The sequence below is a fragment of the Corvus cornix genome, chromosome 4, assembly GCF_000738735.6.
Source record: "Corvus cornix cornix isolate S_Up_H32 chromosome 4, ASM73873v5, whole genome shotgun sequence".
Classification (NCBI taxonomy): domain Eukaryota; kingdom Metazoa; phylum Chordata; class Aves; order Passeriformes; family Corvidae; genus Corvus; species Corvus cornix.
Window position 1 is genome coordinate 32791963 of NC_046334.1, and position 15536 is coordinate 32807498.

General features: G+C 43.4%; 1 protein-coding gene across 3 annotated transcripts; it reads right to left on the minus strand.

Moving 5' to 3' along the window:
• Positions 1–962: 962 nt before the first annotated feature.
• On the minus strand, positions 963–8701 carry LOC104697076 (COMM domain-containing protein 9-like). 3 transcript variants are annotated; one of them, XR_005601796.1, is made up of 6 exons: positions 8624–8701; positions 7927–8066; positions 7151–7185; positions 4836–4939; positions 3271–4024; positions 963–1356 (listed from the first exon to the last, which is right to left on the minus strand). XR_005601796.1 is itself a non-coding variant. In XM_039551208.1 (6 exons), the coding sequence occupies exons 1-6, from the start codon at positions 8672–8674 to the stop codon at positions 3884–3886; spliced, it is 597 nt and encodes a 198-aa protein (XP_039407142.1). In that variant the 3' UTR covers positions 963–3883. The 3 variants fall into 3 exon arrangements, 2 of the variants coding, with proteins under 2 accessions (XP_039407142.1, XP_039407141.1); XM_039551208.1 differs by adding an exon at positions 8419–8544 and having other exon boundaries at positions 963–4024; positions 8624–8674; XM_039551207.1 differs by having other exon boundaries at positions 963–4024.
• Between the last annotated feature and the right edge of the window lie 6835 nt (positions 8702–15536).

The window sequence follows — 15536 nt, forward strand, 5'->3', positions numbered from 1 at the left end:
GCAATGTCAGTGGCAAGACTCATAGGCACTAATAACTCCAGAAAAGAGGTTTCTAAAGCATTGAGCAGCAACAGTCAGGTTCTTATGTGCTTAAAAGGGCAAGGACTGTTTGGCCACTGATCCTTACAGTGAGGCTTCAAAAGGATACTTACAATTTTTTGAGTGTAACTGAAAAGTTCTGGGGAGGTGGGATTCCTCAACTTCAAGTGCTGCCACTCTACAGCTTACTGAGATGAATCTTTTAAGGGTGTATAAAAAAGAGTGGTGAATGTATTAAACTGCTACTTTTGTAGGGGTTATGATGACTCAGAATAACGGCAGTTACAAAGCAGCTGAGGAAATTACACCACTAGGTATGTTGCTCCTGGTACCAAAAACCGAGATTAAGCTGTTGTGATTTTTAAGAGAGGTGTTAATTTAACAAGAGACCTATCCCAGATTGGTCTCTTGATCCCAAAATGCCTTTTCCAATCCTGATCTGGGCAGGATCTATAACACCTATACTGTTAAATAAACTTTATTATATCCAGTGAAAATTAGATACCAAAAAAATAGAAACTAACATTTTAAACTTAGGTCAAAACAATTCTAAACCAGATTACTAGTAACAAAATAACTTGTTTGAAGTGAAATAGTAAGACCTCAGTTAAAGCAAAAATTTTGTACAGATGGTAGCTTTGGAAGAGCTTGAATATATAAATTTCACGTATTAAACTCTAAATTTGGAGTAATTATTATACCTTTACCAAGCCATCATGAGTTTTATAAAGTCTTCTACTGCTTTAAACCAGTGTTTGAAGATCAGTAACTGAAGTAGAAGCTAGGAATCTTAGAGGCATTTTCTTTCTAAGCTTTTTTTGCTCTCAATCACATCTACGCCATTTTTAGTCTGAACACCCTAAAGTGCACATGTTCTTGCAGTAAAAGGAAGCATTGTTTGTATTGTTTTGAATAATACAAAGTAGGCTTTAACGTTTTTAATGCTTTTTCAACACTTTGACAGAGATTCAACACGTATGATTATGAAATTACAATTTGAATTTAACTTGCATACTTGAGTTTTACAAATAAATTTATCACTGTTTTGCTTACAGTAACTGAATTAGCACCATTATCAAGTGTACATGTAGAAAATGAATTTTCTATTTCTCAAACACTGGAATGAGGATGGAGCTTTTAAGCTCCACTTCACTATGAAGGCATGTGGTTTCCTGGCAGGCGTTCATTCAGGTGAAGCACATACTATGACAGTTCATTCTTTAGTAATGTCCTTGGACAATCCTCCAGAAACACTTGTGGTGATGACCCCGTTCAAAGGAGATGCAAACTGTTAAGTGAAGAATGGCCATGGCAATTCTGAAAGGCACAGAACACAGAGCTTACAAGGCTTAGCCATCAAAAGTGGGATATTACTGCTTCCTAAGTAGGAGGGAAAAATGGAAAGGTAAGAAAGAAGCAAAAGAGGACAGTGTTGGCACAGTAACAAACTGGTAACAGGGATGAATACATCATCTCTTAGGCTAGCCCTACCAAACAGCAGCAATATGTGGAGAGAGGATGAAAATCTAACATTTTAAGAGAGCAATAATTTCATGAAAAAGATCACATATGATTGCCTGCAATAGCAGGCAATTTACTCTTTCCGTGTAGCAGTCTCCACAAAAAGGACTTCAATGTGAAGTTCTCCTGCTGTCTGGATAATGACAGTCCTACTCAGCCTCCCTTGTTTTATATACCTTTTTCTGAGCAGTCTCAGCTCTTATGGCTAAGGAGATTAGAGCCAGCAATAAACTACCTAACAATTTAGGCAAAGATTTGAAGGCAAGCTCTCACAGCATCCTAAATGGTGGCTAGAAAATACCAGTGTCTTCTTGCAGAATGACTTGAAATCTAGCCCTTGAAGTCACCAGATGTTTGGCATGTGCCATCTGATCCAGTGGGCACACTCCTTTTCATTATGACTCCACAAGCAACTTTTAGCTACCTGCAGAAAGCTCCACTCTGCCACTGGAAAAGCCTTTTCATTTTCAAGTCTTTCTTTTCTTTACAACTAGTCTAGTTGTGTAATTGTTTTACATGCCAACAAACATCAGTTCTTCCTTGCATTAGACCCTACATTTTGACTGTAACTTCAGTATTTACCTCAAGGATTTCCACTGTGTTTTGACTTCCTCAGCTCCTCTAACACTGCAGTACTTCATCCTGCATTATTTGCCTCCTCTGTGATTCTCACCTTCTAAAACAGTACTATATAAACTATACGAGGTTTTTTTTTTAAGGCTAGGCTGCAAAGGCAACAAAACTTCCTTGAACTGAAGTAGTCTGTTAGAGATGTTTTTCACAGCTTGACTCTTACAGAACATACTCTTAAATATCCATCTTCTCTATTCAGACGTCCCTATTATACATGAAATGTACCAGTTTGCCTTGATACCATATTAAGCATTATAATCTTTGCTCAAAGTAGACCTTGACAAGGGACTCATCACACAGTTGATCTGGATGCACAAGCTGCATTTCACCATTATCTTTTAAAGGCACAGCCTTCACTTATACTCTAGCCTGCACTTTGGGGGATGTATAAAATTAATTAACAAAGTTCTTGTAGTTTATGCACCCTTCTGGAATGATTTTGTGTTTCCACACACAACAAAAAATGTTTTATGTCTTGAAGGAGAGCCCAGTGTTGTAGGAAAGATTGGATTTTTCCATAAATACTTTTGGATACAGACTTCTATAGAAGCTCACCAGAAAGAAGAATCTGAATTTTGTTGATTTTCTGCATTTAACTCCTCCACATTCTCAACGCACGTATTTTTATAAACTTCTAGGTCAGGGTCATCACCTCTAATATTGTACAGAGGTGGTGCCCATGGAAAAAGGTGTCCTGAAATTGTATTATAATGAAGAGAAGGAAGTTTAAATCATGAATCAATTTGAACAGGAAACAAAAGATCCTTCTTTAGCAACAAACATGAACATCCATTAAACTAGCCTAGAAACTTGGGACCATCACAAAGAGACTGAGGTAACCCAGGAAAACATCTCCTCCACACTGAAAAGGATTCACAAAATCAATTAGCAGTTCATTCTTTAATTAAATGAAGATTTACACAACCAACAGAACACTTTGGAGAAGTATAGGCATGTATTGCCACAGAGGGGTTTCCTACAGCACAGACAACAGCCTTCAATTCTTTATTCTCCCAGTATGGTTTTTGTGCAGCAAAGGCAAAGCCCAGAGTCCAATAAACCCCAAACATGAATTACCTGAACTCCTTTTTCCCTTTTCAAACAGAAGGAGGAAATGAGTTCCTGCTAAAGATGTTCAGAACAGTCATTTTGCAAACGGTGCTATGAAGCTGATCAGAAGGGAACGCGTGGCAGCGTCATTGCTCTACCAAGCAATAACAACCATCTACAGCACGGCTGTGCTTCACTGAGAGGGAGAGTGCTACATGCAGCAGGCACCTCAGTCCATGCACGTTTCAGAGAAGCACCCTCCTTTTCTCATGTCAGAAGGCAGCCCATTACCCAGCTTGAGCCTTTTAGATTCTCATTTCAGGACACAGATAGAACTTGCTTCATGGCTGCAGCTATTTGCTGTTTCCAGTTATGACCCTTGTGATTAAGCCATAAATCCTCTTCTGAAATGATGAATAACTTTTGTTCAACAACATAATAGGAAAGCACTTTTTGGCATCCAACCAAATGAATATTTGAGTGTTAGCTTTTCAAGAGCTATCTCATTCATCCAAAAAAGAAACCTCTTTAGTTTTGTTTTGCTGAAATAGATAACATGCTACACCAGGCTGCAACTTCAGACAGCTGTAGGTAGAGAATACTTCCCGTCCTTGCTGCTGGAATCCATGCCCTTGAGCATTCATTTGTTTGCAATGGCAGAAAGTTGGTCCCGAATCCTTCCCAGACCTTCTAACATAGTGTCCAGGGTTTCTTTGCTCAGTTCCACATTCAGTGAAGAAACAACAGGATTATTTCCACATAAGGCAGCATCTTCCTGAATCTTAAAATAGGAATGCAGATGTTGTAAAAAAATTCATTCACGTGTTTTTCCAGGGCCACTACAAAAGTCAGTGTTTAATATACAGATTAAACAAAACGGTTTGAATTTGGAATCCAACTCCATCCTGAAGAATCACGGCACATTTCCTAAGCTGTGTGCTCCACTAGTGAAATGCACTCCCATTGACAGAGTGCAAGTGAGCATCTACTGCCATGAGTATTGGGAAATTTTGAAGATACTCCTGGCAGGAAGCCACATCTGTATCAAAAGCATCTCAGCAGATACCACACAGGATACTTAACCCCACCCCAAACACAGAAATTAGATTTTAACTCCTCCTCTGAATCCCACCCATCTGATTTTTATTGGTTGGGGGAGATCCACAACTCTGTAGAACACAAGCAGTAAGTTAGGTATACTCCCCAAATGATAGATGTGCCAGTGAAGGAAGTTATTAGTACTCTAAAGTCATTTCCCAACTAATGAAGCCAGCTAAACATGCTGATGGAGTGCTTAGACTTAAAGGATGATGGCTTCAGGATTTATCTTCTTTTCTTCTGTAGAAAGCAATGGTAACTAGGAACAAACATGGTGACTTCTCACCTCCTCATGCACAGAAAACTTCTGTGCAAGAGAGCTTTCATCAGAGACATCATTCCCAGGCTCTGTGGCATTTCAGATATCACCTCTGAAAAAGTCTAACTGCCCACCAGGCAAGAGGCAAGCTCCACATGCCTGTCCGAGCTGGTTTGCCCTGGCAAGTCAGGTGCTGGACTTCATTATTTCAGTCCTTCCCAGCCACTGCCATTACCTTTAACTGCAGCAGGCAGGTAGGGACTGCCATTCTTACGATGCTGTCTGAAGACGTCTTGATGTCCACCCTCCAGTCCATGTCCACGAGCCGAGGCAGGGAGACTGGGGGATCAAAAAATGGCTCTGTTAGGTCCAGCAGCACAGGATGATACCAGACCCTGGAACCTGTGCCTACCACCATGCACATGCCTCTCCACTTCTGGCCCTGGGAAGCGTACAAATTTAGTGCTACTACATGGTTTCACATTATTTTACTCTGGAATAAGCCAGTCTCTGAAGGCCTCCTCATGACACTGGAAGGGTAAAAAGGGGTTCTCCCATCATTACATGCAATGATAGTTCAGTGCAAGAAGCAGAGGTGAATTCCCAAAGCAGCTGGGAGCAGAGAGCAGTCATGTCTTCTCCACACCTTCATCCCCTGCCTTGCTGCCTGCTACACTCAACTAGTGTTTCATCATGTGTTGCTTTGGCACCTGCATGCGTATTGCTCTGCTCTGAAACTGGTAAGAAAGCACACAGGAAAGCTCCTAAAATCCAGCAATATAAAACATGTTATTTCACATTCCCCAGCCTAGGAACCAAAGCATCCTGTAGTACAGCAAACATACTGGCAAACTGCAATCTTCACATTCCTTAAAAATACTTCAAGTATCATCCTAATTATATGCAACCTAACAGAAACCATTTAACAGTCTGGTGCAATACTGACATCAATAGCCCAGAGCTGGAGACCTCTTGAGCCCTCCCAAGGAAAGAAGGACAGGTCTAACTTGGCTGCTAAGGGAAGAGCTGTCTCAGCAGGCAGTTGCAGACTGTCTGGATTCTGCCTATCCTAAGATGCTTAGTGTCCTCCCCAGGGGTTGATTGCCAGCCTTCCTACTGACTACAGACACTCAAGTTGCTTCCTCTCTGTGCTTTATTGCCGAACTGATTTTTTTTCTGTCTGGGGAAAGGCGTTCTCTCCCTGCTCCTGATGCTTCCTTGAGCAGAGCTCCAGGGGGCAGTGCACAACTGGCTGCCTTGCTCCTGCTTTTGGAACAAATTCCAGTTCACAGTCAGTTAGGGCCGGCTCTTGGCAGCATTTGCATGAACACAAAATGCATCTGTTTAGCCTCGTATGTTAATTTGCAAAGACTGATTGCTGGTGGCTTGGGAGGGGCAGGAAACCATTCACTTTTTTTATGTTAACACAGATCGATCTGTTGGAATGTCTGCCTTGGACCAGTGCCCTGGTCCCTATGTAATGCATGTCAGATACTTCATGAATACAATACTAAGAGAATCCATTATTTTCTAGGAGACAGTCTCATTCCAACAGGGTTAAATATTCATCTAACACATACAAAGACATAAGGGTCTGAGCAGAGGTCCTGGGTGGTGCTCCAAGAGCCACACAGCCAGCCTTGCTTCAGGGCTGTGAAGACGTAGCCAGTGTGTTCTGCTGCTCTCATCTCTAACACATGACAGCACTAAGGACACAGGAAAAAGCATTCTGTGTTTTGGTAACACTAGAACACTGTTTAGTGTAAGCAAAGCATTAGCATTTGGCAATAGTTTCTTTCCTGTCCCTATTCATATTCCATTAAAACTTTGAGGGACAGTGTATTTCCAGGTCTTGCCCTACTGTTTAGCTGTTGGACACTACCTCCTCTGCTGGCAAAGCAAAGGGTAAAGAGGATCCATGCAGACGTCGGGGTACTCTATGTCAGCTCTCAGTGGCAAGCCTTTAAATGCTACAGTTGTAAAGAAAATTGCCTGGGGAGAAAACCAAGTGTTGTAGCTGCAGGAACACCTAACTAGCCTAGTTAAAGTTGGCACTCCTTAATTACGTCAGTATTTAGAAAGGCAAGGAAAAAGCAAGTTACAAATATATGCAGTGTGCTTGCTGATGCATGGAAATGAAAGAATGCACAGGACTGACAAGAAATGCAGGGATGAGGTATTCCACAATATATACACGTCCTTTACAGTGCAGTTATTGCATATGAACATCCCTTAAAGACCTGAATGGAGAAGTCAGAGTGCTTAAGTTTCAAAAGTTTTGCAAGTAATTGCTATACACTGCACTCTGCAAGGCAGCCACAGACTGAGCTTTGAATAGGATTCCTTGAGCTAGAAACAATTTAGCACAGGAGCATGGATCTGAATACAAGTGTGTTGGCTTCTGCTAAGCTCTGCCATGCCACAATCATACAGCTCCATCTAAGCCCAGCAGGAATAACCCTGTGCCATGCTGGGATGCACTGCTCTAAACTCCAAGCTCAAATGACTTCAGGAAACTTCAACTGCATCAAGATGGGAACTACTACTTACTCTGACTTCCTTGTGCTTCATTCCTCAAAGCAGAGCTGTGAAAAAGTGGAGAAAAACAGCATCAACAATGCTCTGAGAAAAAAAAAAAAAAGAGGCAAACATTTAGCATGGCTTATCTCTGACTGAAGGGTCACCAGCAGTAAGCAGGGGACAGAGACTGCCTACGCTACTGAGTGCCATGGAAAGGCTGGGACTGGTGGGTAATGGCAGGCAAACTGCTGACCAACTATGGGTTCTTCTGGAAGGGCAGCTCATTTAAAACCTGGACCTTTCTGCCTGGTTTTATCAAAGCAATAGGCTCCCAACCACTGAGATGTACAAGCAGAACTGCCCTCTGCCACTACCTCATGTATGCTCTATCCCCTACAATGCCTTTGCACCTGAGCCACAGTGACAAATGGATGGGCATCTGGATACTACCTGGATTTTTTATTGGGGAAATCCAGCCCTCTATGTTTTATAGTCATCAGTACCATTCTTCCACCACACAGCTATTAAGATAAGAGGGGCTTTGCATATATTGGGAATGTGGCCCACATGCATTTCAAAAGTCATGGGAAAACTCTGTGTGCCCATGGCTGTGTTCTGTTGACCATTTCACTCAGATGACATAATCTGTTCAACTGTTCTCATCCCAACCTGTGTGGCTGTGCCGAAGGCACACACAAAATTCACCGAAACAAGACTCTGCATGTCGCTAACTATCCATGTATCAAACCACATACACAGGCTTTAACTGTCCAGCTGAAAGCAAATGGCAGGTCGGTAGCACTCACATATTCTCCAAGATTATCTTAGTCAAGAGGGTTTTCAGATTTTGGTGGAAGTTTTCTGGGAAAAGACAGAGGATGTCTTCCGCCCTGGTCAAGCCGCGGTACACCACGTGCCGGGTGAGGTTGTGCAAAGCAGACACCAGCTGTCAGGAAGGAAGAGGAGAAGGGGCTCCGCTGGGTTGAAAAGCATTACAAACAGCACGGGACGGGCCTTCACAGCCAGCAGACACACACCACCAGAGCCTCAGGCATCCAAGTACAGCCCGACAGCCTAAGCAGGAAGGGGCTGAGCTCCTCGGTGCCCTCCGGCCCGCAGCCTCAGCGCGTTCCCTTCTGCCCCGGGCGAGTGTCGCCGTTACCGCGCACACCCTGTTCCAGCAGCAGCCGCGGAGGCCCGCACCTTCCGGAGGGCCTGGGCCACCCCCCGTGCTGGCGCCCGCACAGCCCCGCTCCCTCCCTCCCGCCGGGGCCCGCGGCTGCCCCGCCCGGCCCTACCTGCTCCGCTTCCTCGGCGCTGACGGCGAGCCCGGGGCAGGCGCGCTGCGCCAGCGGGCCGAGCGCGGCGGGCGGGCTGGAGGAGCACTCCTGGCACAGCTGCCGCACGGCGCCCTTGGACGGCGCCTGGCGCGGAGCAAAGCGGGGGCGCCCAGCCGCGGCCCGGCACGGCGGCCCCGTCCCCCCGCGGCCCGGCCCCGCTCACCTTCAGCAGGATCTGCAGCGCCGCGAAGTCCCCGTCCCGCAGCGCCGCCATCTTGGCGCCGTCCGCGCCGCCGCGCTCCGCCCGCCGCCATCGCGCTGCCGTCACCGGGGCGGGCGGGCCGGGGCCGGCGCTGGCAGCGGGACAGCCCTCGGTGCGGGGCGCTGCCCCTGCCCGGCCGCTCGGGGCCGTCTGTGCCGTCAGCGCGGGTCTCTGCCCTGGAGTCTTGCTGGGAACCCGCTGCTTTCGGCCAGCGGGAACGGAAGGCAAAGGATTTATCATGGCACTACCGCAGCGATATGGACCATTATCTTTGCAAGCGGCGTCTTTCACTTTGTGTTATAAATAGTATTGTGATGTTGGCTTTTCGCATGTTCCATAATTGTTATGAATGTATTGTGATGTTGGTTTTTTTATGTTCCTTAATGTTAGAAAAGCTTTGCCTGGGTTCTGTAATGTAATGCTGTAGAATGTCTGTAGTTTGTGTGGCCAGTTTGGGAAGGATTGGGGGGGGGGGGGGGGGTGTCTTCACATTCCTGGAAAATCTTATCAGACGAAAAGAACCCGAAACCAGACGGAATGGAGCCAAGGAGGAAGATAATGCTGATAGGATGATACTCAACAACTCCAAAGGAAGCAATGAATGATGCATGATGGTGATGAATACGAAATAAGCAATGTACTTTTAAAGACGATCTTTTGGATGTAAAGGTGTGCCTTTGGATCTCTGCCGAAGCACCCGGCCATAACACCCTTGTTGCTGTTGTCTCCTAATTGTCCCTTTTATTAAACTTTCCTTAAAATTTTACAAAGAGTGGACCTCGTTTTTCACAACAGAGAAAAGAAAATTCTCTGTTTCTGAGATTCACAATTTACAAGCACCTACATCTTTATGCTTAGTCAATCACAGCTTGCCTAATGTGAAAAGATTTGGCAGGTAGCCTTATTATTCTGAATTAATTTCTTTTTCCCTCTCTGGTAGCACAATAATGAAATCCATTATTATGTGATTCTGGACGTTGTGACAGAAAGTCATGCTTCTATTGGAGTCCACCTAGGCCAACCTGTCTGACTTACACTCTTACAAACAATGCATGATTGGATGAACTTTGAAATACATTTTGTATTTCTGCTATGTGAGAAATGAATAGCTTGTAAACATCATAAATATAACAATTCTATGGAGATGAGAAACAGACTAGCACAACTCTAAAAATGAAAAAGTGATGTGTAACAAAGTAGGATGCTTATGGATTTGTTTGAAAGAAGACTAGCTTCAAAATGAGCTGATGATCTGGAGATGAGTCAAATAATCTGTTCATAGAGAAGAGGAAACATTCAAGCTTAATAAAAATTACTATTTCTCTGTACAAAGCTCCATTTTAAAACTGCCCATTTATACGTTTAAGTTGCAATCAGATTCAATTTCTTTTTTAAGTAGAATATTTCTGAGGGATCAAAATGAAAACTGCAAAACAAAATTCAGATCACATTAATGTGAACAGTTATCATGGACAAACCCCTGATCATTAAATAGTTCCTGAGAATAAAGGCAATTTTAAATATACAGAACACAAAGATCCCTTCAAGAACCCGTGAGCAGGTTTTTCACGGCGATCTTTGTTTCTATGAAAGGGGCATAAATTTGGGAGAAGGTATCAGTGCTCATCAGTTCCAGTTCAAGAAGAAAAGTCAGTCAGTTGCCAAAATTCTCCCCAAAAAATCTTGTGTGAGATACCAGGACTGTGCAAAAGGAGGGTGCATCTACCACTACATATATTCCTACAGCAGACCCCGTTAACGTCCGTTTCACAAATATCATTTAAATTTTGATCAAAAGGTCATCCGAAGTAAACCATCATTCTGAAAACAAAATTTTAGACTAAATTGATACAAATGGACTCGTGGGTATATCAAAGGCACTTCACATAAATCTAGTACTTCTGCTACTACACAGAAGATCTAACATCTTTTCATATTTTCAGTTATTGAGTCCAGAATTCCAACACTTTGTGCTTGGATATAAAATACTCCTATATCTGTGCAATGTAACAAAACTAGAACAAAAAGTTAAGTGATATTTTAGTATTAAAAAAACCCCAAGCCCCCAGTTATATCTAAATTCTTCTTGTGCACATTAGGGCCTTCTCCTCATTATTAAGTCAACCTTTTTTGAACTACTTGACATAGTCTCATATATTCTTCTTTAAACCCAAAGGGAGGAAACACCATATTTCACGAACTTTTATTAGTTTGTATACTCACCAGGCAAATCCAATCTCTGAATAATAGTGGGTTTCATGTTGCCTTCAAGTGAGCAACATGCCAAAGCTACTAATATCTAAAGATTAAAGCCAAAGTAAAATAGTTGTAAGTTATCTATAAGGTATTGCTAAGGGCCTAGAATAGTTTTTTACAATGTTCCCCCATACATGGTATGCCAATCCTGAGAAGAATTCTATGCATAAGAGGTAAACTTTAGAGTAATTGCTAATAAAATTAGCAACTGCTCAGTATGAAAAGAGTATAAGAAACTGATCTAAAATGAGAAGTAACTGAAAAGGTGAGGAAGAATCTAGTGTATTATTTAAAAAGGCCCAAGCATGTCTTTAGTAGTAAAGGTAAATATTTCATTAGGAAAAGTTAACCTGTCACGTAAAGAATATTCTGCTGTACTGCAGTTGTCCTCATGCTGTGTTTGCTAGGATTCCTATGAATCTGGTCTATGTAATATATGACAAGTGATTTCACAAAATCAAAATTGAACTTGTTATGAAGACATATATTGCACTTAGCAACACGAAGGAATAACCGAACTCTGTCCAAAAATCAACTCTTTCTTCTTGTAGGCATTTTGATAAAGAACATTGCAAAAATCATTTTGTTGTTTTATGGTTTTGTCAAGTATTTTATAAAATCAAAGGAAATGAACTAAAATATTAAGGAATAAAGAATCCTGGTGAACAGATAAGAATAAATACACTTTTCTGCTAGAGAGAACTTACCCTTCAGATTTTCAAATCCCACTGCAAGTTTTCCTGCATGTGGTAAGACCACAAAATACAGCAAAAGTCATCTCAGTTGCTTTCTTTACCATTCAGTACACTTCAGGGTCACAGAAGAATTTAAAATGCACTAGTAAGCATTTTGATGCTAAGGATGCTGAGAGAATAATGATCATATGGAATGAAGCTGACTGGAAACACTGTTCTAGCAAGAATCAGATAATGTAACATAGATCTTTATTAGAAAATATAAATTTGTTGGAAAAAATTCTCCATGGGAAGATATTAACTATTGACCAGGTAAAGTAGTTGAGACTCCAATAGACAGTAGCCTGATTTTTGCTGAGAGTACAGGATCCTAAAACAGCTCACATTTAAAAATACTTAAAGGCAATAAAATTTACCGAGGGTAAAAAGCCCCTTGGCTCCAAACAAATTGCAATTCTGAGAAGTCTCAATTTGCTGTCACTATAAAATTTCGATTCACTTCTGAAACAGAAGAGCACTTCAACTTCAGTCAAAAATTTGTCCAAGCTTGAGTATACTTTTGATTTTCCCCATATTGGGAAAGTCTTTGCCATATGTCTCTGATATAGTGCAGTACTGTACTGGAAAACAAAATAGTTCCCTTCACAGCTTGCTTTTCATCAATACTACTCACAGTAATGGTACTCAGTAGTATAAAGCTTCTTAACCCAGCTAGAGTTAAGATTTAACCAAATAAAAATCTGACAACACATAACAGAGTACAGAAGTCTTATAATCTGTTCAGAGAGCTCCTCTCTTCCATCCTCATGAAGTGAAATGAGTATTCTTTCTGGTGTCATTTCAGAAAAGCAAAATGATGAATACTACTCATTCTGCACTAATACTCATGCACATCTCTCTTCTCTACTGTCATTTGCAACACTTTAGAACAGAATTTTGTCTCGTTACTCCTAAAGTACAGAACCTAGAACTTCTTTCTTTTCAATTTTTTCCATTTCTACTACTCCAGCTTTAAATAATCGTATCTTCTGAATGCCTCCTGCTATTTCTTCTGACATAAAAGTTTTTAAAAAGTGCAAAATGTTCTCACTCACCCAAAGATAATGTTCATATTTATTTGCTGAATTCTAGTAAAGCTAAGAAGGAATTATAATAGTTTTGTTCCCCGGAGAATACCATATGACTGGAGCTGTTTTTACACAGCAATGCTCCTATAAACAACATACTAACACCACAGAATAATAGTGATGCTTCATAAACAATGCAGTATTATTACAAATGCATTGTTTGCAAATGTATGCGGGATGGCTTTCTATAAAATTTAATATAGCCAAGCTTCATTTAATATAAGCCAGTCAGAAGGCAAATTTAAGCCACGTTAATGTGAACTTATTTCTCTAAACTCTAGCCACTCTCCTGGTCACTGCAGTGAAACAAAGCAATTCACACCACTTTGTGCATCAACAGAAAACCATCCATGCAGGGTCACCTGTCAGGGTCTCCTCCCCCGCCGTGTAGCCCTGGGAGAGGGGCCCTGAGGGCACAGACACGGGGTTTCCCTGTCCCTGCTCAGCCTCGTTCCCATGGGTTGGTTTGTGTTCCCTGCGCGGGCAGAAGGACCCTTGGTCCCGTGACTGGAACAGTTCCTGGGCAGAGCCCCGGCCATGCAGCTGGAGAAATAAACATCTCTGAAACAGCTATCAAGAATCTGCCCATAGATATTTCTTTCCCACGGGCCTCCTGGTTTGATATATGCGTGTTACAGCAATCCCCGCTGTAACAAATGGTGGGAATTGTGAGCAGAACGATCCCCAATCCCTAAGCGACTGATTTGTGTGAGTAAACCCTGGAAACTTTGGATTCCTCTTCTTGGTTTTGCTTTGCTATTCCGTATCTAAACTATGGAAGAACCGTGGGAAGACTCTTGGCTTTCAGAGCCGCATGTGGACATTTATCTTAAACTTAAAAAGATTCTTGAACAACCATTTGTAAATTTTAGCTTGATTCAAGCTCAAAAAGAACTGAAACACTTCCTGGCATGGTTGTTTAAGAACTTTTTCTATGTTTCTTAGGATTTAATTCTTACCAAGGACTTTTGGAACACCGCTTGGACACAGTTAATTTTTGAGTCAAAATACATGCTGATGGAAGAGTATTTTCGTGAATATTATTTAGTTACCGAGACTGTTGAGCAATGTCAGCTGTGTCCTGGCGAAGGGAAGCCTGGCGCAGGGACCGTGCGGCCCAGGCCACGTGCACCGAGCGCTCTGCAAGCAGCAGCGAGGCAGTTCCCGCGCGTGGGCGGAGCCACGCGAGCCGCAGTGTCGGTGGCGGAGCGAGGCGCGGCGGGAGCGGCGGGACCCGGCAGTGCCCGCCTGGCCCCGCGCAGCGCGTGGTGGAGCGAGCCCCGGGAACGCCCGGCCGAGAGGGGCGGCGGCGGGCGGCGATGGCGGTGGAGCGGAGCCGTGCCCAGCCGAGACGTGCGCTGGAGCAGGGCGCGGGGGAGTCATCGCTCGGGGGCCCGGCCGAGACATGGGTGCAGTGCCCGGCATCGGCAGCGAAGCTGCGACCAGAGGAGGCGACGCGCGGAGAACTGAGCGGCGCGGCCCGGCCCGGCCCACGCAGCCCCGAACGCGACCCCGGGAAGAGCGCGCAGGCACCAGCAGCCCTGACAATTCCAACACGGGAGCGACTGAAAGAGAGAGCAAAGACACAGCGAGACAGAAAACAGCAGCCACTCGGAAAAAGGAAAAGATCATAGTAACTAACATCTTAGGGATAGTAAAATGGTATAATGTTAAGCAAAATTATGGTTTTATAACAAGGTGTGACAACCAGCAAGACATATTCGTGCATAGAACTGCTATTAAAAAGAATAAGCCTGAAAAATGCATCCCAAGCTTGGGAGATGGAGAGGAGGTGGAATTCAAAATTATACGAGGTAGAAAAGGGTTACAAGCATCAGAGGTCACTGGGCCTGATGGTGTTTCTGTGAAAGGCAGTATATATGCTAAAAATCGTAGTCATGTTAGACAATATCTCCCTTGTAAACCCCCCCTACAGTCTCCCTTTCCTAATCCCACCTTTCCCTTTTACCCTATGTCCTATTACCCCCAGTGTATTCCCAATCCGTTTTTTTATCCATGGTTTCCCTCACAAAACCATACCTTTGCCAATTGTTTCCCCAAAAATCCCTTTCCAATGCCGAGTGGGGGATGAAAAAGGGGAGGGAAGAAGTTAAACCCTCTCCTGCCTCAGTTTCCCCACAAAGCATGCTCAGAGAATTCTGTCTCCCTTCTGTCAGCCCTAAGATGTTCCACAGAATCTGGACATTTAAAGACTCAGGAGGGTGGCTCGTTTTGTTTTGAAACTGTTCTTGTTATGTTTATCCAGTTGTTTTCAATGTTAAGTTTTACATCTCTTTTGTTAAAAATAAACGGGTGAGGTGTTGGGGTCTCCTCCCCCGCCGTGTAGCCCTGGGAGAGGGGCCCTGAGGGCACAGACACGGGGTTTCCCTGCCCCTGCTCAGCCTCGTTCCCATGGGTTGGTTTGTGTTCCCTGCGCGGGCAGAAGGACCCTTGGTCCCGTGACTGGAACAGTTCCTGGGCAGAGCCCCGGCCATGCAGCTGGAGAAATAAACATCTCTGAAACAGCTATCAAGAATCTGTCCACATATATATTTCCTTTCCACGGGACTCCTGGTTTGGTATATGCATGTTACAGTAATCCCCGCTGTAACAGTCACCCACTGCTCCAAGGAAGAGGTGGAAGCCTAAGGGGAAAAACCAGCATATTACCCCCTGTTGGCTAATGACTAATTTGAATCAGGTGTTCAAAGCCCACAAGATTCAGTCCTGAGATAGTTGAACAAAAATGTTAAGGTCCACATATCTACTTGCATAAAGGTTAAGATTCGATGTCTC

Excerpts from the sequence above, each read along its gene's own strand:
- LOC104697076 (XM_039551208.1), bottom strand. The coding sequence starts at position 8,674 with ATGGCGGCGCTGCGGGACGGGGACTTCGCGGCGCTGCAGATCCTGCTG. Across the intron at positions 7,186-7,926 it reads AAGATAATCTTGGAGAATAT|CTCTGCTTTGAGGAATGAAG; the intron begins GTGAGTGCTACC and ends ACTTTTTCACAG. Across the intron at positions 4,940-7,150 it reads TGAAGCACAAGGAAGTCAGA|TCTCCCTGCCTCGGCTCGTG; the intron begins GTAAGTAGTAGT and ends TTGATCCCCCAG.